Source organism: Macadamia integrifolia, chromosome 13 (assembly GCF_013358625.1).
Source record: "Macadamia integrifolia cultivar HAES 741 chromosome 13, SCU_Mint_v3, whole genome shotgun sequence".
NCBI lineage: Eukaryota > Viridiplantae > Streptophyta > Magnoliopsida > Proteales > Proteaceae > Macadamia > Macadamia integrifolia.
Genome location: NC_056569.1, coordinates 2,282,893 through 2,308,496, shown reverse-complemented (window position 1 = coordinate 2,308,496; position 25,604 = coordinate 2,282,893). Strand labels below are relative to the sequence as shown.

Here is a 25,604-nt window from a genome sequence, read left to right as displayed (position 1 = left end):
ATCATAAACTTATCAAAAAATAATTGGCAACCACAAATAAGACTATAAGAGATTCTATATTAACGATGGTATATCTTAATTTGATAATGTAGTGCTATTTCTTTGCATGGTCATTCTCAAACATATAGAATTAATATCATACAACATCCAAATCCAACCTTCTACAACATAAAATATTAAAATGACAGATGGTTCAATCAAAACACCCCATCTATGATAACATAATAACATAGTAATATAAATAGATTACAAGTTCATGATTTAAAGCCTAAACTTGAACTGAATTGCAATAAATCATACCAAAGTAGGATGGACACTTAATTTAATTGTTAATTGTTATACGGATTACTGCGCATTCTTTATTTAATTGTTATATGGATTAATCGGATCGGTTTAACGGTTTAAACGTTTTTAAACGGTTCGATTTAAAAGGTTTCAATTCGGTTTGAAACCAACGGGTTCTGCGATTAAAACCGACCCGACCCGTTTAGCTAATGGGATTGAAACTTAAAACCATAACCGCATCATTTACTAAACGGTTTTACAGTTTCGGTGTAAACAGATCGATTCGATTTCGATAAACGGTTTCGATTACAAATTCACATCACTGATGTTTCCCTAACTTTAGCTACTACTTTTGATGCTGGTGCTGCAGATGATGATGATGGAGATGATGATACGATTAGAGAAATCAGATCTGATGACATTGTCTGAAAGATTGACAATGTCGGTACTACTGCGAGCTCAATTTCTATTTTATTGGCGAAGGTATATATGCAATTCCTGAACGCTGCCATTTTTTTTTAATCAAGGTATCTTCCATTATCTCTCTAGATTATTATTATTATTATTATTCCATTCTCTTTTGGCTATTCGTGTACATGTTTGTTGTAGAGCTTGGGATCAAGGAATTTCTCCACATTTCTCTTTTGTTCTCCATCATTGAAAAATAAAAAATAAAAACCTCCTTTTTAGGTTGAAGAAGAATCATTTTAAAGAAGCAAAATTGTCATCGTCTATCATCTTTATTTATTTATTTATTATTATTATTATTATCATTATTATTATTATTATTATTGTTATTATTATTATTATTATTATTATTATTATTATTATTATTATTATTATTGTAATTTGTCTTTTGGTGAATGGTTGTAATCAATGCACCAATCAAACCCTCTCTTACGTGCCTGTACGCTAGAAATTTTTTTGCTGTTGCTTGGCTAAAACTCTATCGTAACAATTGAGTGAATGGAATCCCAGAGGCAGGTTTAAAAATACTCACCTAGATTTAATTTTTTCACCCTTACCCTTGAGATTCTATTCCCCTGGCAAGGGCCAAGTTTTGTTCATTCTACTCTAGTTCATGTTACAATATTTTTTCCTTTTATTTTTTTATTCTACATAATCCTTTCATTCCAAGCTTCATATATCCAAGAAAAATATTAGAATCCTTCTCTTTCTCATCATGCGATAAAATTCGATTAAATTCACCGGAAAAAGATTCTCTCCAATGTCAAACCTTTACCTCCCAGCCATCCAATAGCTCAAACAATTTAGACATACATCCCTAGGTGTTGGTAGGTGTTAAGATACATGTCCAAATCATCCCAACCATCTAATGATTGGGAGGTAAATGATTAGACGCCCAAGTTGTTACGGAGGAGTTGGATCCACAATCAGCACATCACACCCAAGGAAGAGAATTAATAGCACTAATAGTTCTTAAATTATTTCAAAGATGAATTCTTATCTTAGCAATGGGCTCACCATAAATAAAAATAGCATGCCAAGGATTATCACTATTTGCTACCATAATTAAATGACACTAAAGTATGGATAATTCTATTAAAGCTTGATAAAACACTCTGACACAGACGTTCCAAAGAAGGCACATCCCTCCAGATCTATCCACAGGCTCAACAAAGTACAAATCAGTCATATGAAGAGATTTAGGCAAACAAGCAATCTTTTTTCTAAGAGAGAGTTTAGTTTCACGAAGAAAAACCAGCTTGGGGTGGAACAAAACAAAAATCCTTTAAAAAAATTGAACTATTAGGCGGTTCCCCAAGCAGCCAAACTCATCGTCGCTGGCTTTCTTTCCTCTTCTAGATAGAGAGTGGTCACTCTTTGCTTTTTATGAGTCATCGAAGACTTCTGTTTTATCAATGAAGGAAGAGGGATTATAGGGTTTACTTCCTACGTACGGTCAAGGTTGTCCTCTTAATAGGACAAAGATTAGGGTCCACATGGTCTTGCATAGGGATTTAAGGAGTTCTAGATTCAGCTCCTTTTAAGTGGCTCCGACTGGTTGCAAGGGAAAAATAATGGAGAAGAAAACTAAAATTTATAAATTTTTTAAGGAAATTTTTGTTAATCATTAAATCATTTTTTTTTTGCTAACGACGGTATCCAAGCCTTTGGCTTGACTAGTTCCATGGACCCATACTGACCCCATAATCGTCTGGACCTGGTCATACCTTCACTGAAAGCAGTGAAAAATACTAAACACCCATTTATATCTCATTCAACCTTCACTGAAAGCAGTGAAGAGCACTAAACACCCATTTATAATAAGAAATTTTACATTTATTTTACATTCAAAACTCTTTGCTATAAAATGTAAAATAAAAATTAAATTATGTTACCACAAAAAAAAAAAAGAGTAAAATATATCATTACTAAATATAATAAGAAATTAAAGTAATTTATACAATCAGATGGGGTAACGATTACAAATTTTCATTTTAAGTTCGAAAATTTCTCTTCCTATCCCTTTAAATTTCTCTTCCAATCAAACATAGCCCTAGGTACCTCTTATACTGGATATAGGCCTGGTCATGGTAGTTAAAGATATAAACTACTGAGTAAGGTCGAAGTCCATAAGCATTTGGTTGACTAGCCCAATTGCCAAATTGTAATGGCTCAAGTCTCAAGGATTTGAGAGGGTTGCTTATCGAGAGTGGATCAAGTCTTCATACGGGGCTGATGTGGATCAGTCCGTAGGAGAATGATTCTCCTTATCCACATTCTTGCTTATCTTTTTTAAGGTTCACTAAGACATGTAGAGTGTACATTGTGATATACAAACCGGAGAGATGGTGTTGTGATTAGTGAAAGAGCCCCATTGTCCATGTCCTCCTCCACATTTAGGTGAGGCCGTTGTGGCAATAAATCTATTGTATAACAGTTGGATCTAATGAGGACATGTGTCGCTCATTGAAGAATCAAGAATTGGAGACAAGCCAAATCCAATAACTCCTCCTCAACTGTCATTTAGGAAGGTCATTGATGCATTAACTCCTCCACGAGGTTCCTTTGGACATGTCATTTGTCTTTCTTTGCCATATATGTCGCATCTTGTTTGTCAAATCAGATAAGGAACCAATGGAAAAAGATTGGATATGCTACCGGGTGTACCATAGGCCATCACACACTTGACTATCTATCTCTTCCCCGCTTTTGAAATGTCCCCAGACCTTTCTGTATGATATCTCATCCCGTGCCTCTACCACCCAGACTTTTAAGTCTATAATATCTACCCAGCATCATTGCCATCAGACGATGATTCTGGCTTTGATATGCATGATTGTTGGACTGTCTTTTTAAATTATTTATTGTTGTCCCCATCTGCCAGGCAGGATGAAAGCAATCACACGTAACAGAAAAGATAATTGCTTAAAAAATTTGAGTCCACACATCTAATGGCCATTGTTGATATGTAGTTGCTTATAAGATTCTACTTGATGGCCATTGTTTAAGGAGAAGAAGAGCAGCAGCAGCAGCAACAATAACAACAAACATGGGCAACGGAGGTTGTGTGGATGGGCAGCTAGTCACCATATTGTCTGGTTCACCTGTTCCTTTAATCGGCCTCTATATCGCAGTTGCAACATTGGTATGCTCCTTTTGCATGACTTTTGATCTGGTGTATGGATTATTCATTCGTAAGAAGCCTTTGATACCATGTAAATTGTTCTCTATGAACGCATTCACCATGATGCTGCTAGCAATAGCCACTAAAATCCCAGTTGATCTTACCACACCTATGCCTAGAGCTGAGGATCAGCTCTCCAAGCTCACTGGGACTGCATTGCTGTGCACCACACTGGGGTATTATATGCCCTCACTAGGGACTATGAGCACATCCGAGCACTACAGCAACATGGCAGCATTGAGTGTGATGGTGATTAGTATGGTTGTTAATGTGTGTATACAAATAGGCACAGGTGTGATCTTTGCCTTCACAATTGAACACATCATCATCATGGTTTGTATCTTAGTATTGCTTTTGTTGATGTGGTCATCTTCTATAGCATTTAGAGGCCAAAAATTTTACTCAAGTAATATTTATAAGGCTTTAATGTGTGCCGAAAAAGCCAAAGAAGCAAAGGGCTTGCAGGGAATGAAAAGTTTATTAGAGAAGGTTCATGAACTCAACTATATTGGCAACCCTCAGATATTGTTATGTCGAACTTGGCATCATCACACTTTTGGCTTACTATGTACCCTTTCTTCAACAGTTGTCTTACAAGCCATGTTCAGGTTGTTTATCCTAAAAAACATGAGGTTATGTAGTAGTGGTGGTGGTGGTGGTGTTTCTGACTACAGATGGTCGATTCCCATCATAGTTGTGGCCCAATTTCTAACTATTGTTGTGGGAACTTTTTCAATCATCTATAGATGGCTCTCTTTTCTCAGCCATATGGAACGAGAAAATGCCGATACGTTTTTACAACCAATACAAGAATTAGAATATCTGAAGTTGAAGACCTTCTTATCTTCTAGGTTCCCCATCACTAAAAAACTCTCCAGGATCTTTCTAGTGGCAAAAAACTTTATCATGGATGTGCTTATATGGACCCAAATTGTGTTGAATAAATGCAGCAGAAGCTTTATTGGGCTCCCAATTTATGTTATTAAGAATTTCTTGAAAAGTATAATTACATTTAGTCTGATTATCTTCTGCAACTATACAAATCAGGATAATGAAAGCAATCTTACTTCAATAATGGAGGCTGCTTTTCGTCAAAACACAATAGGGGGTGCTATGTTATCATTAATGTTTTTGGAAGCAGACCCTCTCAACCATTGGATAAGTATAAAGGCCGAGAGTGAAATGACGAGATGGAAAAATAAGTATGAGAGAGACACTCAACCAACTCATCTCATCCAATTAATATCCAAATGGCCCATTTTTGCTTCTAATAAATCAGAATGTGGTGCCCTTTTTATAAGAAAATTAGAAGCTAAAGGGGAAGGATTTTTACAAGGATCTACCGACACAGCATTTTTGAGAGAAATATTCGAAATCGAATACAAGTACAAAGTTTCATGCATATCAATCCTAGTTCTTTCAAGAATTCTTGAAGAATTGATGCCATCTTCCCGTGGAGAATCTCTAATGCACAGCTTAAAAGCCTTAGATGAATCATTTGAATCCATTTGTTTTGTCGACCAGAAGATTACTGATACTCCCAACATGTTAGATGAAGCAAGATGGATGTCAGCAAATGATGTGTGGGCTCAATGTGAGAATCCCAACCACTGGTTCCAAACTAAGATCATCTCGCCTGCATTTAAGAGTTTCTCATTGAAGAAATCCGAATCATTACAGCTACATTCTGCCCTTGGGTGTCTTGAGCATGCTGCTCAAGCTGTAAAAAAAGAGTTCAGGCAAAATTTTAAGGAGTTTAGAACTTTTCCTGTCTTGCCGTTGGCTGAAAAGCACATGGGTTTGATCGCAATGGAGTTTGTAATCATTTGTGAATTCCTTCAAGAGCAAAATTATGAATCAGTGAATCATCTATTTGATTTCTTAGAAATGTGTTTCGTAAAGATGCTTTGTTCTACACTCTCCAGTCTCCCACTTGCCATAATGAAGGAGCTCGAGGATGGAGATAATCCAACGGAACTAAGTGAAGGAAGAGTCAGAAAAGCCCTAAAATTCCTTCATGTACTTGAGTTGTTAGAGGGCAGAATCGAATGGTCATGGCCACCCAAATTTGACCCTAAAAGTCGTCAAGCAAATGATGTTCAAGCTGAGCCTAACCAAACTACCAGGCAACACTACTACAACTGCAGTTGTTCCTGATTATTGTAGTTCAGAAGTTGATGGAAAGATTGGCAATAGTGATGCTTCCCTCACTTTTGCTGCTGCTTCTGATGCAAATAGAGAAATTGGATCTGATGAGATTGTTTGAATACCAATGTCATTACTACTTCTTTGCACTCAATTTCTACTTTGGTGGCAAAGGTATGTCATTCCTCAACACTACCATTGTATTTTACATTTTTTAATGAAGTTCTCTAACTTTTACTTCTCTTTCTTTTTTTCAATTCTATACTGTTCATTTCAAAACTAAATACAACAATAATTGTTGGGAAAAATCAAGTCAGTTTCTCACCACCTGTGTGTAAACAATAGAGATGCAAAACAACAATAGAGAACTAATAGTGCAGATAAATTGATCAAACCACACCACAATATGAGACACCAAATTTTAACGTGGAAAACCCTTCCAATGAGAAAGGTAAAAAAGCACAGGACTTAGTATCAAACTTTCACTATGCTAATAATGAGATTACAAAATTCTCTCTAGATACACTAGATGTTACTAATAAGCATCAAGTGCAAAATCCTACTTTTGGATAATAAAGTATCTCACCAAATAACAAGGTGGAATCACAAGAACAAAAACACTCTCACCTCAACTGAAAATGGTAAATACAGAAAGAATTGTCACCTTTTTTTTTTTTTTTTTTTTTCTAACAAAGGGTATCCAGACCTTTGGCCCGTGGGTCCATACGGACCCCACAATCGCATGGACCGGATCATACCAGGGTTGACAGTGAAGAGCACTAAACATTCCCATGTGAGTGGCTCAAGGTGTGCTTAGTGGGAGTCGAACTAAGGACGTCCAAGTTTAAAGAATCGTAACCTCACATGCTTCCCTAAACAAAGAGAATGCTATCATACAGCTACACCACAACCCATACGAAGAGTGCATATAAAATACTATTTGAATTTTCTCACGGATATAATTCTTCGCAAAACCTCAACTCGGACTAAAGAGATTGAAAGAACAGATAAAAAACTGAGGCTGAGAGTGTGAGAGAGAGCCTGGAACTGCCGCCTCTGCCTCTTTAAAGAGTTGAGATGAGAGAGAGTGACAACCGCTTGAATTTTTATTGATTCTTATGGGATATAAATCAGTTTTGATTTTCAACGTTAATAATATAATTCTATGTTGACCCTGCCTTCTCTTTGGTTACTTTAGTACCAAGACACCTTTAGAAACATGACTGGGATTTATTGGATATATATATATATATATTTATTTATTTATTTATTGTCGTTTAACCATTAGATATGTAAGAAATGGTCTGGATGATCTACGACCAAAGAAGCAATGGCTAGCTGATCTACGACCAAAGAAGCAACGGCTGAGCTGATCTACGATCACTCTCTCCCGGTGGTCGAGCTGATTTACAATCAGCCTGGTCTATGATCACCTTGCAGTCGAGCTGATCGTAGAGTACCCTCCTTCCTTGTCGCCGCTAGACGGAGAATAAGCTGATCTACGACCATCCTTGAAGTTAAGATCAAAAGCTAACTAAGGTCTCTTTTTTTCTTCATTTCTGTATCCAGCCGTAAAGAAAAAGAGAAGTCAAATCACGTAATCATAATTGCATAGATAATGAGAATCACAGTTGCTTGACTTTGTTAAATTAACCTCATCAAACTTCAAACTCAAATTTAATCATATATATATACTCTATTCTGTATTAAAATACATCTTCTTAGTAGTAAAGTATTGGATCCACTTGCTGAGCTCTAATTAGGCTGACAATTAACATGTGTGGGCCATTGAAGCCTACCTATCGACAAAATTTTAATCTTATCTGACTCGCCATATGGCATAACTAAATTTTCTATCCTTAGATTCCTAACTATTTGTCATTTTTCGATTTTATCTCCTCCAAACCTTCTAAATATTACACAACTGTTCACTACCACCACACAACCTGTATTACCACTTGTAATATTTAGCTCAATTTTATTTTCTGTGACAGTACTAATTCTATGTTGTAATTGTTGTTTTGATGAATCATCAAAACAAATTGGTTGGGCATCACTTATTTTATTTCAAAACAAGTTAATCTACGCAACATTTGGGTCTGGATTGATAGGTAGTGAGATTGAAGTAGAAGCCAGAGGGCTCTTTCAAGAGATGGATTCATGCAGGAAGGTGGGAATCAAATCAGTTGAGGTGTTGACCAACTCCAAGAGACCGATATCTCTAATTCAAATACTTTTTAATATTCAATTGGGTTGTAATAATTACTTTGGCAGTTTTACTATTAAGTGTGTATTGGGTTATAATAACTTTTACTCTTTTACTATTTTGTGTTTATAGGATTGTAATAACTTTGACTGTTTTACTATTATATGTACTAATTATGATCTTCTGGGTGTGGTAAGCTTTCTAGCACAGAAAGATAAAGACAATGATGTTTTAACCTTCGTAATTTCTGATTTAAGTTAGTATATTTGTCTTGTTTCCATAAGAAAAATATCTATGACTTTACCTTAATGTCACTTGTCTTCGTTGTGGTTTTCTCTTGATTCTTTCTCTCTATCTCATCTGTGCACCAGTTCTTGAGTTCAAGACCCCAAGGTATGTTCCCCGTAGGGTTACTATTATTATCAACTTAATTATTAATTTGGATTTTGCATGGGTTGACTATTTAGTCTATGGTTTAGGGGGAAAAAAAAAGTCATTGTAATTATGGATGTGAATTTGAAACCAAAACCGTTAAATCGACTCATTTACATCGAAACCGTGAAACCATTTATTAAATAGTTCAATTTTGGTTTTAAAATTGAAACCGTTATTTGATTTGGGGTTTAAAGTTTAAACCATTAAACTGATTTAACATATACGTAGTAAGTTTAAGTCATTCAATGCTAAGTTTACATACTTTTCAATAAAAAAAATTAATTTTACATTAAAAATATTAAAAAAAGCATATAAAAATAAACAATTAAATTCAATGTTACAATTTATATCCATTTCACTAAAAAATTTAAAGGTAAAGAAGTTGATTAGATAAAAAAAAATTAGTAAACATAAGAAAACAGTTTAAACCAAAACCAGTTATAAATGGTTTTGATTTTATATATGAAACAGTTCATTAAATAATTCAGTTTTGATTTTACGTAAAAAATCTTATGCTGAACCGAATCAAACCAACTACACCGAAACCAAATCGATTAACAGTCTTAATTGAAATGTTGGGTTCGGGTTAACGCTGAGGCAGTAAGCTCTTCAATTGGGTCTAGGCCCAGATATGAGCCCATATATAAGGTGGGCTGGGTTTGTTCAGCTTTCATCATTTTCAAAAGTTGACATTATATGAGGTAATAAGAGTTTATGAGATAATATTTTGCAATTTTTGCATCATTTATGCTTTGAACTTTGAAATCTATGCCCATGCCACCATGTTAGACGTTCAATGACTTTAGGCATCGGATATTCTTGAGAATTTCTTCTCTTATTCGTCGTCCCCATGCACATGCCGTTTAGGATGGAAGCATCCGTGAAGGTTTCTCAACTTCAAAAGATTTAGATAAAAAAAATAAAAAAATTATGATACCCAGAGTAGGGGTGTACGTTTGGCCCTAAAAATTCGAACTTGTCCTGGCCCACCCTGCTGGTGATATGGCCACGTTAACCTAATCCACTCTCGACCTTATCTCGTATAAGAAGGGATGTGGAGAGAAAATAGGGGAGGGAGATTCCTGATTGACTGGATTATTGTTACTCTCCAACGGTAACATTAGAAGTCTATTAAAGATAGACTTTGGAATGAACAAAGTGATTAATCACAGTGGAGCCCTAAATCACCCAAAATAGGTTGCTCGCAGTCGGCCAAGTACAACACACCCTGAGCCTAAATCCTATTTAACTTGATTATGAGGGTCAATCTGGCCCAGCCCGATCCAACCTTGACTAGGTTTCCGATTTTAACCTTGATATATTATTGTGTTAAATAATAGTATTCCCCTAGTCCCACATCTTGTGTTACACAACCTGTCTATATGACTTCAACCCACTTCATGTGTTACACAAGTCACATACCAAAACCTATCGAGTTAACACGACCAAATGCCCAAGCTATTTCACCCATTTTCTTTACATAGGATGTCTTTGTGTCTCTTGTCATGTATTGATATGAAATTTAGATACACTAACAATCATGAAGAATTTGACCAAGATTTGGCCTATCCAGTTTCTGGTAGATGTAGTGACGCCAGGCAATTAAAAGGTCTATCTTGTAACTAAATTGACAACCTTGCTTGTTGCAAATTTATGGATTAGGGGATGGAAAAGGGCTCGCCATACTCTTAACATAACCCCATCTAACCCCCCCTCCCTTTGGTTGGTATAGGCTTAATATTTGTGACCCTATGTAGGAAAAAAATCTAGGACCATTCAGGGTCAACTTGGCCTAACGCTGAGTCCTATAGGGTTGGGCATGTGCATGAACCTGACAGGGTTGGGCTGGGCCTAGATTGAGTTTCGAAGACCGAGGATTGGGTTGGGGTTTTAAGAAATTCGGGTCAACTCAACCCTATTTCACGCCTAGTCAGGAGGCCTAAACTCGAGACCTCCTTGTGAGAATGGGCTTTTTGCACACCAACTGCGTAGCACAATTGTTGTTGAGCCAATCCTCTATTGCTTTGTGTTCTACCACAAAATGCAATCTCAAATATAACCTCTTTTAAGGCAATTTGTGCCAATGTAATAGAATGTAAACACCACAGTTTTCTTAAAAAGTGGAGTATCCATTGTAGACAACTTGACCAGTTAAAAGCCAAGGATTGAGAAATACCCATTTGTTCAAAATATTTTCAAAATCCATTCCAAGGACTTCACAACACAAGGAAGGGTATGTACTTTAGGTGGGACCCACAGTTGGGAGGTAGGGACCACATCGCATAATTTTGACCCATTTTGCAAACATTTGAGTAAATATCAAATTTTCCGTCACCCATGGTGAAGCGATTCCTTCTACATAAAGCATTTTTCAAACTACTCACGAGGCATTCCTTATAGGGATGGGTCGAAAAGCATTTAGAAAGTTGTGTGGGTCTGAATAGGTCTATGGGTACATTCCAAACCATGTAGAGATCCATGGACCGACCCACCCATATCTCATGGACCAGCTAATGGCAAGTACAGTTGTCACTTTCTACACCTCCACCTCAGGAAGCGAGGTCTCATGATCATAGTTAACAAATTCAGATTCGGGAATTATTCGGACGGAAGAGAATTATTCGGAATAATTCGGATGATTAATTGAAGGATTCGGTCAAAAAAGCTTATTGGGGTTTTTTTTTTTAAAATTGTTTTTTATTGTTTTTTTTTTTTTAAATAATGTTTAAATAAACCGAATAATTCGGTTTAATTCGGATTCGGTCCGAATTTTTTATAAAATTCGGAAAAATTCGGTTCGGCCGAATAATTCGCGAATAATTCGGCCGAATTGATAACTCTGCTCATGATCAAAACTTCGCCATTGCATAATTCCTTGGGGCCACCCACCTGAGGTTCACTAGGGTTCAAAAGCTCTTGGTTTGTACGTAGCGGGGGTCATGTACAAGCCCAAGGGGATTTAGTCGGCCTAAAGTCAGATATCCCTCCTATCTACAAAAAAAAAAAAATAATAACAAATAAATTTAAATTGGGAAGTACGACAAACTAAACTTGGGATATTAGCAAACCTTGGGGCTGATTATCAAGCCTAGTGGGAAAGCAAATCAACTGGTACTTCCTTTACCTTTAACCAGTAAACACCCCCATTGCCCCCAGATTCGGCTCCTCTCTTTAGTGCCTATCATCCAGGTCGGCCTATAACTACTTGGACGAGCGACACATGGCGAGGCAATGATCCAACGGTTTGAGAAAAACGTGAAAAATGAGGCACTAACAAAAGCTTGGAGAATGAGATGTCAAGAACCGTTGGATCATTGTCTCACCACGTGTCGCTCGATCAAATAGCTATGGGCAAGACTTGGGCAATAGACGCTAACCCTCTCCTCCTCCCCCACACCCCACCCCGCTCCACTCCACCCCACCAAAAGCAAATTAAATTATCCTTCTTTTGTCTTTACCCTAACCCCAAAAGAAAAAAAAAATGAAAAAAAAATGATCCTTCTATATGGTTTACCATAATATTCACACTTTACATCATTTTTGCGTTGTGGAAGTATGATGCTGTGATTTTAACCATTAGATATGTAAAGAATGGTGTCAAACTTCTCAGTAATCTTGCATTTTTTTCAAATTCAATCATATACTCATCCATGTATTGTAATGTACCATATCAGTAATCTAAGTATCATGTGCAACTTCTCAGTAATCTTGCATTTTTTTCAAAATTTTATTTGCCACTTGGCGAATGATAATTATGTTGAAATTATACATGTATGTAGGGCACATTGATGCTTATATATTCATAAAATTTCTACCTCATCTAACTGAACACACGGTATAACTAAGGTTGTGTTTGGTAGCCAACAGAAGAAAAGAAAATTATACTTTTTTCTTGGTTTAAGAAATTCTCTTTATACTTGGCATCTCCTCAATCAAGAGAAGATTTCTTTTATAAATTTCAAAATTCACCTTGAAAATGGTAAAGTTTTCTTTTGCTGTCAAAAAAATAATCTTGCCAAAAACACAAGTAAATATACAAACTTTTCTTATCTTTTAATGGTAGTCAAACATGCATACTCTTTCTATTTTTTTTCCATTTCATTTCTGTTCTTTTGTTTTCTTCTCTTTTCTAGATTCTTTTTTCTTTTCTTTTCTTCTCTTGGCTAAAAAACACGCTATCTATAGATGCTATGGTTGATGTACCATCCAAAAAAGACTCCCAATGTTCTTTCTCACTCCCGCCTACCCAACCGAAGAGACGCACCCTATTTTCTAAGTTCAGCTGCTAATATAAATTACTTTTTAGTATTTTATTTTGTATTTTGCAAAATTTGAGAAATCATGTGAAAATAACATACGATACGGAGAGGTGGACCTATTTGTGACCCCAAATTTTGTAATTAGGTTTCACTAGCTAAGATGGTATGTGGCAAATGGTTAGATATGTACACCCTATTAGCCTTTGTGGAATTGACAAGTCCCACTCTCAAAAAGTGTAATTAGTTCAAGGACAATTGCTTAGTGTAGTTGGTGAAGTGTTGTGCTCTAAGCCCATGCTTACCAAGAGGTATTGAGTTTAAGCTTCCTGACCCTCACCTCTCCAGCCCTTAAGGGTGTCAAAACCAAATCGAAATTGAATGAACCATTCACATCATCCCATTAAATAATTTCTCATGATTTTTTTTTATGACGTTTTGAATCATATAACCCTTTAATAAAAGGTTTGGTTTTAGTATCAATATATGAAATTGTTTAATAAATGGTTTGATTACAGTTTCTACCTTTGACACCGTGAACCGAACCAAACTGTATCCTTACCGTAACTGCACTGCTTAACTCTACCGAATACTTTTTTATAAAGTAGGTACCAAAAATAAATAAATAAATAAATAAATAATTACCGTTATATTCATTGAAAAACCAGGTTTTGGAGTCACCTAAATCTGAGTTAAAAATTTGCAAAACTTGCTCAAGAGTCATGTAGACTTGGCCTAGTTAACAAATGACTAGACTCGGTCAATACATTTTCTAGTCACTAGAGACTCGATTGTATTCCCCTAATCAACATAAAATGGACCCCCAAAAGCATAAGGACTGATTATTCCTACAATCACAATGATTGGGATTATGTTCATAACGGGTAAACATGACAAGCCCTGACCAATTTTTCTCACTCTTGGTCACCAGGTTTTGAGTAGGGTGAATCGAGTTAAAAAACATGGTTTTGATTTCCAACTATTATTATATTCTATATAACATTATTGCCAATTATATTAGAGAATAAATTATATGCCCATGGTAAGAAGAAATCCTCACATTGTCATCCATGGACTGTTGATGCATTTTGATTATTCAATCGAAATCCTCTATTTCTAGAGGGTAAAACTGTAATTTTATCTTTTCCTCGTTCCTCTACTACCCCAGTAATAAAATATTCGTATAACTACAAGTGTATTTTGTTGTAGTAAATTCCCCATAATATTTTTATTCTTAGCAATTCCTTCCTTTCTTTTTTGAGTCAATATAGAATTTCTCCCAGGCGGGCTAAGGTGAGATTCCCCACATCCCATAAATGTTAAAAAGAAGAAAAGAAAAGATGGGATTCCTTCCTTGTATAAGCATATATATCATGTTACCACTTTCACTCCATCTGTAGATTCATTCTTCCTTATGACAAAAGGAATCATGGCCCGTTAACCTTCCATTTCCTTAAGTTGTGAACTGATGAGTATCGCTTTATAAAAAGAGCTTATGAGACGATAATTTTGTTAACATGTCCATCCATCATTTTATGATTTAAACTTTTTAAGTCTATATTGTCTATGGCAAAACAATCTTAGCTATTCAGTGACTAAGGCATCTGATTTTGCGTGAGTATTGAACCTTCTTTTGTTATTACTGTCCTCACCTGCCGGTTAAAATTGAAGCATAGGTTTCTCAACTTGAACAACTATAAAAGAATACATAATTGCTTCAAAATTTTCCATTCATACCATATTGTATAAGGAAGAAGAAGAAGAAACATGGGCAAAGGAGGTTGTGTTGACGGACATCTGGTTACAATATTGTATGGTTCACCTGTTCCTTTCATTGGCCTCTACATCGCAGCCGCAACAATGGTATGCTTCTTTCTCATGACTTGTGATATGGTGTATGGATTAATCATTCGAAAGAGGTCTTTTCTACCATGTAAATTGTTCACTATGGATGCATTCACTATGACGGTGCTAGCAATAGCCACAAAAATCCCGGTTGATTTAACCACATCTATGCCTAGAGTTGAGGATCAACTCTCCAAGCTCATGGCACTGCATTGATGTGCACCGCACTTGGGTTTTATATGCCTTCACTGGGAATTATGGGCACATCCGAGCGCTACGGAAACATGGCAGCAATGAGTGTGACGACGATTACTATGGTTAATAATCGGGGTGGTCGGTCTTGGGCTTTCATCGGGCTACCATAAACGAGCCTTAACCGGATTATAAACTTATTTAACTTTAAATGAACTTTAAACGGGTCCTCTTTAAAGTTGGTTTTTTAAATGTGCTTGAAGAGGAATACCAATAAAATAAGGCAAAGATGGACATAGCAAAGAAAAAGATTCCACAGTTAAAATGGATTAAGTCAAAGATTGCAAAATAACTAAATTACTAAGGTACTTAATTTTTAACCCACGAAACTCAAATCAATTAAACTATCTACATAATACAAGTTTAATAAGTTCAAATCAATTAAACTATGCATAAAAAATATGAATGTTCATATAACAATTACTGTAATCTCAATTGTACATATCACATAACCTTAGCACTAAAAACAAATAGTATTAAAAACAATTAAGAAAATACAAGTAGTATTAAAGGGGTCGGACTAGGTCAGGCTTAAAGAAGTCGGTTCAAATCGAGCTTATAAATGTGTCGGGCAGATCAGGTTCCCGTCAGGCTAGGTGGCTGCACTGTGTACTATCTGTTTATAAATGTGTCGGGCTCAAGACCGACACATTTATTAATCGGATCGATCTAGGTCAGGCCATAAACATATTGGGTTCGATCTGGCCTACCGGTGCAGACTTGGAATTGACACCCCTACTGATCTGATAGGGCCGATATGAGACCGGTATTTAAAACCATGACAGGGACACTATAATAGGGTATGAAGTATGAACTACAAATGATCAAGAAATTTTGCGCATGAGGTGTTTGATGAAATGTTTGAGTATTCCATAACCAGAAAATCATTTTAATCAAATATTTATCCAAAGAATATTTCTATTTTTAATTAAAATGTATTTTATATTATGAGAATAAAAATGTACATTCTCGTACATATTAAATATAGCCTTAATCCACCTTTTTTCCTTTGGATTACCATGGTTAATCAAAACGTCGAACAGGTGAAGAAGCTAAAAATAAATTAACAAAAATATAAAAAAATTATTGCCAAAATAAGAAACCAAGTAAAAGATTACAAGGGTTTCAAAAGACCACTTCACCCAAGAGTCAAAGAGGATCACTTAACTCAACCCATGTGTGGAACTCACTCAATCATGAGAGAACTTGAAACTTAAATTGGACTCACTCACCATGAGAGGTTACCTTGGACCCAAATTCTTCTTCTCCCCTTATGTTCATGATACAAATATTTATAGGGAAAAGGAGTAGCCATTGGGAAGAAAAAAAAAACCATTAAAATATAACTGTTGAAATAGAACGATAATACAGTCGTTCAAAAAGAGCCATTCAAACTGTCTTAGAAAGCGTGCATAGGAGAAAGTCGAGTGGGCATTAAATGTTAATCACCATCACTACATCTTTCTTCCATGCTTTGAAAGGACTTATCCTTCAATTTGATACAGCCATCTTCATTGTCAAAGTATCATGATTTAGCTTCTTTCAACTCATGATTTACCTCTTAACATGGTGCCCAAGATAATAGCTTGCTCTGATACATAGNCTACCGGTTGGGATTCAAATGAGGTTCTATGAACCACTGTTTCTATTTCAATGTAACTCACGTTTCCATAACTTGTAATGTGTTTGCGAAGAGATCTTTTGTAAACCCCCAAGTATAGACAAATCTTCCGATTACCTAGAGCGTGACCACTGTGAGGATCTCTTAAAAGTCTTAGGATCTTATGTCCGTTCTCTATGTCACAATTTGAAATAGGATTTGAATTATTGTCAGATGAGACAAGGAATTTGTACTGGTGTGAGGTACCTATTCTGATTCAATAATTGATTATAGATATCTCCATTGGATACTCTTAGAGCATTTAGCGGCAAATGGATTGTAAACCCATATATTGTACGTAGGGCAAGAAGAGTTATGTATAGAATGGTAGAGCAAATGGAAGAATGGTAATAACGGTGGAAAGGATCTTCAAAAGCTCTGGTAGTTTATATAGACTACAACAGTCCCAAGAGCGCAAAGCTATGGTAAAATAATTGGAGAGTCTAATGTGAACAATTAGGATTTTGGGTCGGATTTAGATCCACCGACATACACACGATTCAGATTGATCAAGCGTTTTAAATCGTATCGAATGCAACCTTAATTTAAAAAAGTACACTACACAAAATTTTAAACAACTTTTACCGTATAGCTGTATAGTTCATTCTCTTTAACTACAATTCATAGTTTAGATCTTATGAAATGAGACGGTCACAACTCACAAAAGTTGAGGTTGAGAAGATGAGATGACAAATATACATTAAATAAATAATTGATTTAAATATTCTCTGACCTTCAATCTGGTTCTGGTTCACCTTCTACAGACAAAGTAGTGATAAGAACACAAAATATATATTCACCTAAACATTTTGGAACTTTAAATTAAGAAAGAGAATTGAGGAGGAGACCATCTCACCCCACCGGTTAATTAGTACCTCATGAACCCATTCAGCTCCTGCCACTCTAACACCATCTCTACATGGCCTTCTTGAATAGATATTTGTACATCAAAAGCATATAGGAAGGTGAGGTAGAAAGAAAAAAAAAAAAAAACACTCACTGTCTATTAATACCACTCCATATCTCGTGAGTTATATTTTTATTATTCATCCATTAATCAGGTTCTTGAGATGCAATTAATATATCCAATATAATCTAATACTATTAAGAGCAACAGTTAATAAATGAAATAAAATAAACCAAATTAAAACCATTTCAAATTGCCTTATATAACACAATCATATATATTAATTAGCATGAAATTAAGCACATCATCAACAATAAATAATTAAAGCATAAATAAGAGGAGTCATAATTCATCCAATAGTGGAGTTATTAGTTCATTACATGCCAAATATAGACCATATATAGTATCACCCAACACATGTATAATTCAAACATAAATATAATCTTGATTTCAAAGGGTACAGTCATCCCATTAGCACCATTAATGTCCAATAGTTGCTGTAATCTTCCTTCAGTTGCGATTCATCTTCAGATTCTCTGTTTTATTTTATTTTACTTTATTTTTTTTCAAATACTTTTTATGTGTTGATCAATCGAAGCCAATGGTCTCCAACAATTCCTCATATTTGCTGTAATATTCCTGCTTCATGAGTTGATGATCATGCCTCATATTGTTCTCTGACTGGTTGATGCTGCACTTGTGACTAGTCCTAGTTCAAACTGTTGAAACTTAGTGGTCTTGCTTCCATCATTGTTGAAACCACTTGTGGCCGCCACCAGCTGATAGAGATAAGGGGAGACTTGATGTAAACAAGTAAGCTTAAATTAAATTAAAAAAATAAATAAATAAACTAAGCAGTATGCATATGTGAATTTTCAGTAATTTATTTTATAGAGGAGAAAGAACGCTACCCAATCTTGAGATGCATGAAAAAGTAAAGGTTGACTATGAAAAGATGCCCTTTTCCCTATTGCATTTTTCCTTATGTTAGTCGTGGGAAACAATACATGGGAATGCGAGTAGGTACCAACATACCGTTCTCTTTCCCTTTATTTTATTTATAGTAAAACAAAATGAGGATAACTGTAGAAAGAAGAGGGTTGGTGGTGATTACGGGTTTGAATCCTCTCCCCATGTGGTCAGCTCCCCACATGGGTTAGAGCCATCCATTGGGAATTTCCGCCCAATCTGATTCATGGTCAGATGGGGTGGAGAATGCATCTAGATAACTCTCACCCATGTGGGGATGGTAACTCCTCTCCCCACATAGAGAGCTGATTGGGACTAAGTGATTACCTGCATTTTTGCCTCATAGCTTAGTTTTGTCCACAATGTTTGTCCCATCTTATTACCACTACCATCTTCGGGCAAAGGAGAGATGAGTTGAGCCAGCTTCTTCAAATCATCGAAAGTCAAAGAAGAGATGAATTCTTCAACTAGCTTCCTCTTCATCTCCTCCTCTTCTCTCACCCGGAAATCATCGATGGACAAAGAAGAGATGAGTTCTTCAATTAGCTTTCTCTTCATCTTCTCCTCTTCCCTCACCTGCCAATCATTGGTGGGCAAAGAGGAGATGAGTTCAACTTTCCTCCCCATCTTCTTCTCTACCCACACCTGGAGTTTTATTGGTTCCACTTTCCCCATCACCGTCAGCTTGTTACTGTTGACATCGTACTCCACTTGTTTAACACCTTCACATCCACCACCACCACCACCAACACATGAGACAGAGAATCCCAAGAAAATACCATTGCAAAGAGGATGAAACGTAGAAATGCTGCGAGAGAGAGAGAGAGAGAGAGAGAGAGAGAGAGAGAGAGAGAGTATTAATGTAATTTTGTTACCTTCAAAACCACTGGCAGCGTCTCGGGCATTCCCTGAACAGCCAAGGCAGTTGCAAGGCAGCTTCAGTTCCACCTTGAACGATCCATGATTGTGGCCTTTAGTCTGGTTCAGAGTTCAGACAGAGAAACACAGAAAACAACAATGGAGTTAAATCACCCAAACATTTGGGAACTGCACGTAGAGAAAGAGACCTAATTCCATTAGTTAACCTACCACACGGTTCCCACTCATCGTTGCTGCAGCACTCGTGTGGTTCAGTTCCGCTAATGTAACGTAATGTTTTGGAGTGGGAAAATGTAACACACAGATGCGGTATTTATAGCATGATAAGTGTGAACACGCCTTGGCCATAGCCTAGTGGTTTGGCAATTGGCCTTACCCGGTTTAGAGTGTGGGTCAGGTTCTAGAATCAGTGTTTTATTAATAGTTGAAATTTTGTTTTTGACCTAGTCTTCATCCAGACCTGTCCACGTCTAGAGCTGCATACAAAGTAGCTTGAACCAGACATCTCTGACCTCATCTCTGACCTCATCTCTGTGAGTTGGGCCATGGCTGCCGACACCGTCCCTCACATAAGCCGCCTTGGAACTGTTTATGGCTTACGTATGCAACTGACTTACGTAATTCTTCACCACTAGAATTTTGTATTTGGGATGCCCCCAAGAAAAAACGTCTAATCATGTGAAGTCTGCCAACTAAGATGGATGATATTATGACACAACACCACGTATTATGGAGAAATATCCTATGTATAATGATGAAGACAAATATCACCGCATTTTCTTTCAATAATCCATACAAATTCGAAGTCTTTTCCTTGCTCAACAAGTGAATAAAGGAATCTTCCAAATCCAAACAAACAAAATAGTAAGAAAAAAAATTAGTAAGGCACTTTCTTGGCACCTTCATTGATCCTCACATCACCTATTAATATTGTAAATAATTTATTAATATCGGTTAGACGAAGAAAAAAAGAAGAAAAAGAAGAAGCAAAACTGTCTATCATTCATATTTTTTGACAGAACTGTCTATCATATTTGGATTTCAAAATATACATGTTTAACAATAATATTAACCGTGATAGTGAGTCAATAAATACATGCCTAACACTTTAGTACTGCATGGAAGTACAACCTAAATTTCCATCGCAAATTTAAGGTATTTAATTATGAAATCAAAGTATGCTATTATATGATATTTTAGAAAAATAAAATACTGAAAGAGAGATTTTACTCCACTACCTTAATTTTATTAGTCCTCAACCAATCCCACTTATCATTTGCAAAGCTCTATTATAGGTGACATCCGAAAAAGCCTTACATTGGAAGGCATATATATTACGGTAGATTGGGATTATAGTTTATGGAAAAAAAATTGTATATTGCCCTTGTATAGAATCCTTTATACTCTTCTTATATAAGAAATTGGAGAGGTATAGGTATACTAGCAGGTTACAATGGAATTAGGAATGCCATCGGTATATTAGCCGTAGGATTTGTTCATCCTAAATACAACCGTTGGATGGAATAACAAATCCAAACTCTCACTCCACCGCTGCTACACATTTTCTCTCCCCCTCTTTCTCTCAACCTGCCCCTGCAACTATGTTGTGCCGTTGCTGCTCGAGATAGAGCAATCCTACCCTGGGCTTTGGCGTCGCCGGTCATGGCCGGAGTGCTGCGCTGCCACCGCCTGGACTGTCAACGTCCTCTGCTTCAGCATCGCCTTCTTGTCTTCATACACCCTTAGTGGATTTGTTTCAATCTTTCAAATAATGGACGTTAATGGGAGAACTTGCAGCTCTGCAACTACTCAAAGTGATGAAGATAGACCTTAGGCGAGGTCCATGGACTGATCAAGAAGACCTCATACTCATCAATTACATTACTACCCATAGTAACACTAATTCACCTCTTCACCATCACCAACCATAGCTCGTTTATCATCACCTAGGTTTCCTCTTGACTATGTTTTTAGAACATCCTAACAGGGATTGTCTGAAGAGATTCCAGAGCCAAAACCCATAAAAAAAGAAATGGGAATCTAAACTAACATATCATTTTCTTGGAGGTTGGGGCCTTAATTTTAATTTGGAATTGAAATCTTCGTCTCAAATTAAGGGTAAAGAGGGATATTGCAATCACTCTTTGGGAATGTGGTAGAACCTTTGGTAGAACAGGTGTAGATGCATGCCGAATTGGCTCAAAAATTAAATTTTAGGTAAAAGATATGAACTGCGAAGATTATCAATCTGAAAAGTACGCGTAAGAAATATTAAATCTATACAAATGTCTTTATATGTAAAGCATTGTAACAAATCTTACAACTCTTTCATTGTTAAAACAAAAAAATCATGAAGGATCTTTGTGCCAGTGTTTTGATGCATGCCGAATTGCTAACCATATCTGAAATTTCTCTTCCGGTGGTTGTTTCAATGCTCATGGATTGGGAACAACAGCATTATCAGCAAAGGAGCCTGAAGCTCTCCCTTTTTGTGCAATTACTTATGCTTTAACTGGTATATTTGGCTCATTAATATGTTCAGTTTCGCAAATCTGTTGAATGATGGAGGTTTTACCACTGCCAACGAAGGGAGTGGGAGCCGGAGACGAAGACGAAGACGGAGACGGAGATAGAGACAAATGCAGAGAAGTAAAAGAAGAGTGACTGTAGAGTGCCAGTGGTGGGTATGTTATGTTAGACAACGGTCATCTAACGGTCAAGATTGCTTATGTTTCAATCTAACGGTCTATATTCGCTAGCATTCCTAATACCTTTGTAACCCGCTAGCATTCATTTCTTTTTCCCATAATAAATAGTAAACCTTATCTTAACACTTTTCATTGGTGAAGCATACAGATTTCTTTTTTATTGCTGCCTTGTAAGTAACCCTCCCCCTATAGTTTATGGAAAACTGTTTTCTGTGTGGCCATTATGTAGGCACAGGAGCCAATGGGCATACACAAGGAAGTATCAACAAGGGTGTTATACTGCATTAATGGGGGGAGGGGTTAGGGCTATCATTTCGCCCCCATGTGTCTGGCGCAAGAGCCATGTTCCTCCACAGAATCCATTTTCCCATAATTTATTACTTGGCAAACGCTAAAGACCTAAATTACTAAACATAAAAACAAATAAAGATAAAAGAACACTACCTGGTTGTGCACCCATATACCTTGATAGAGGGATGGTAAAAAGACCACCTTACCCTCTTAATTGGATGCATGAGTACCTCCCCTATTTGATAGTGAAACCCAACCCAACAAATAAAGAATCAATGCAACTTGGATCCCTCAGTTATCAAAACCTAGAACAATATTGTAACTTGAAGCATATCTAGAAAATGAATGTCATTGAAAGGAAAAAAAAATAAAAAATAAAAATTGAAGCTGTGAACATCCCTGTCTATTTCATTTCATGGTGTGATCCACGCGTTACGTTCTCCTCCCATCTAAACTACATATATGCAACATTTATTTTTTAAAAAAAAAAAAATCCCTATATATATGAACACTCCTATCATGTTTAAATAATAATGATTACATTAATTGTTTTGCTCGTCCAATGAGTAAATTATTCACATGTGGACAATATGGCTTAGGGTTACACAGCGGACTCTATAGTGATTGAAGAAATAATAAATCATGGTAAGAGGTTAAATAAATGAAAATATAATCACTTTGATCCCTTGGATTTAATGAAGAGCTTTTATCCATACCTCTGCAAAAGAACTATGAAAAATTAATAAATTTCCCCCTACGATCATGACAAACAACTGCATAGTCCACATTAACATGGTATTTTTAACAAGTTTAATGTAAGTATTGTAAAGTATTAATAAGACTTTATATGACAAGCACGTACTATTTGTATTGATGTGATAGATGAGTTTTTGCTGATTCAGAACAAAAAAAATATAGATGAGTTTTCGCTGATTCATCACAAAAAAAAAATATATATATATATATATATATTTATGTGATAGATGAGTTTCCTTAACTTCGAATCTTGTTTAAGATGAAGATGGAAGATTAAGACGTGTCACTTGATACTTTCCTAAAATTATGATATGATTAAAAGATTCTATTCCAAATTTTAGGAACATCGATATGTGTAGATATAAGAAGCTGACGATAATAAAAGAGGCATTGTAAAATGGGCCTGAGTCCCGCCCAAATGTTGGTCCGCCCAAAAAGGACTAACATGTGACCAAGCTATAATATTGTGAATACCTTTTCCTATCCAATCTGAAAGTCGTAAATAGCCAGAAAAAAAACAGAAGACCGAGTTACCTAGATGGATCTCTTCATCCAATGGCCATCATTGCATTTAATAGGACTCTAAAAATGGGCGAAGGTATTTTGAACCTCAAAGATACATGGGGCAGGTAATAACGATGATAGATGCGTGGGTGAAGAGTTCTCCTAGAGTATAAAGAAATTAAACTTTCTTCATAAATTATTTTATTGAGAAATGAATGTTCCTGGTCATGCAGTCTCTATGTCCCAGACACATAAGATGGTGAAATGATACCTCCACTAATGTGAATCAAAAAAAAAAAAAAAAAACCACCCATTATATCCATGTGATCCCCCTCATTGGCCCTTGTACTGGAACATTAGCGGGAAAAAAAAAAAATGATCTTATGAGAAAATGCCATTTATATGGCCATTGGAGGAATGGCTTCCCACTTGACCAACTCTTTGTTTTTGTTTTTTATTTTTATTTTTTTTTTGTCACATGAATAGATGATGTGGTTATTCTAATTATAGGATAGAGTGGATATGACAAGGATTAGTCACTTGTGAAAATTTCATACAGAGCCCGTTTGGTATCGTTTCTGTTCCAGAAACCCTGTTTCGTATCAAAAACGAAAATTTCAGTTTCTGTGTCAAAATGCAGTTTTTAAACGAAAAAATGGTATTTCAAAATTTCAGATTTTTATCGAGAACGATATTTTTTTTTTTTTTTGTAAAATGGAACGAAACTGGGAAGACGCAACTCCATTTGGGTTCCGTCCAATCTGTTTTTTCAAGTTTTTTTTTTTTTTTTTTTAACTTTTTGTTCCAAAAAAACAGAAACAGACCATAAGTGCACCAAACAGAAGATTCCATTTTTTCGTTCCAATAGAACGAAAAAACTCCAAAAATGTTTTTTTAGAACGATACCAAATAGAACGAAAAAACTCCAAAAATGTTTTTTTAGAACGATACCAAATGGAGCCTAAGTACTTAGTATTACCTCCCTATGTATATCCATACATCCCCTAGTATGTCGGTGCACACCTATGGGCACATTGTCCCCAACCTCAACATGCACTCTCCCATGGTCCTGAAAATTTAAAAGTTCTATTTTGTGACTTGGCAAACTCTATTTGGGCTGAAATTTGACATGCGTGTAAGGATTCTTAGGGTTTAACTGTTAACAAAATTTGGACCACGCCTACCATAGTTATTTAATTCGGATCCGGGAATTATTTGAATGGAGAAATTTTCTGGAATAAATCTTTTCATTTATTCAACTACTTGGTCAAAATATCGGCACAAAAAGAGGGGGTAGTAAAATTTGGGTTCGGATTCTGGAATTATTCATTTACAAAAAATAAAATAAAATGAACAAAAAATTCGGGTATTATTTTTAATATTTGTAGTACTGGTTTCATATTTATCTATTAATTATCATATGTACAAAAATACAAATGATATAAAAAATAAAAATTAAAAGATACAAATAATGTATTTATTTATTTTTTTATTTTAAACTCATTTTATATTGCTCAAATAATTGAATTAGGGAGAGAGAGAGAGAGAGAGAGAGCGACTAAGAGTGAGGGGGACTATGGACAAATCCAATTGGACCCAAGTCACCCACCATGCACGTTCACCTTAAAGACTAGAGAGAGAAAAAGAGAGTAACGGTTGGAAGATTTAGTCAAACCAAAATTATGTGAGAGATTACCTCGGGAAAGATAAACTTTGTCGATTTCTATTAAAAATAAGAAAAAAAGTAATATTAGGGTAACAAATGCATAATAATCTCATTATTTATATGGTTTATTTAAGATGAAACCTTTTTTTTAAATAATACTGAATTATTCATGACTTTTAAAAAAAAAT

At 35.8% G+C, this 25,604-nt stretch overlaps 2 protein-coding genes across 3 annotated transcripts; one reads left to right on the top strand and one right to left on the bottom strand.

Moving 5' to 3' along the window:
• Positions 1-3,729: 3,729 nt before the first annotated feature.
• LOC122058956 lies at positions 3,730-8,469 on the top strand. 2 transcript variants are annotated; one of them, XM_042621673.1, is made up of 3 exons: positions 3,734-3,898; positions 4,985-6,256; positions 8,194-8,469. In XM_042621673.1, exons 1-2 carry the CDS (start codon positions 3,803-3,805, stop codon positions 6,092-6,094), a joined length of 1,206 nt encoding a protein of 401 aa, XP_042477607.1. In that variant the 5' UTR covers positions 3,734-3,802; the 3' UTR covers positions 6,095-6,256; positions 8,194-8,469. The 2 variants fall into 2 exon arrangements, with proteins under 2 accessions (XP_042477606.1, XP_042477607.1); XM_042621672.1 differs by having other exon boundaries at positions 3,730-6,256.
• Positions 8,470-17,964: 9,495 nt separating this feature from the next.
• LOC122059952 lies at positions 17,965-19,808 on the bottom strand. The gene is made up of 4 exons (XM_042623050.1): positions 19,702-19,808; positions 19,488-19,590; positions 18,940-19,334; positions 17,965-18,422 (listed from the first exon to the last, which is right to left on the bottom strand). The coding sequence occupies exons 1-4, from the start codon at positions 19,717-19,719 to the stop codon at positions 18,309-18,311; spliced, it is 630 nt and encodes a 209-aa protein (XP_042478984.1). The 5' UTR covers positions 19,720-19,808; the 3' UTR covers positions 17,965-18,308.
• Positions 19,809-25,604: the final 5,796 nt, after the last annotated feature.

What these genes read in the sequence shown, in the direction of transcription:
- LOC122058956 (XM_042621672.1), top strand. Translation starts at nt 3,803, where the DNA reads ATGGGCAACGGAGGTTGTGTGGATGGGCAGCTAGTCACCATATTGTCT.
- LOC122059952 (XM_042623050.1), bottom strand. An exon ending in CGCTGCCAGTGGTTTTGAAG is followed by an intron (nt 19,335 to 19,487) that starts GTAACAAAATTA and finishes GTGGATGTGAAG; the next exon opens with GTGTTAAACAAGTGGAGTAC. An exon ending in GCTATGAGGCAAAAATGCAG is followed by an intron (nt 18,423 to 18,939) that starts GTAATCACTTAG and finishes TATCTCTATCAG; the next exon opens with CTGGTGGCGGCCACAAGTGG.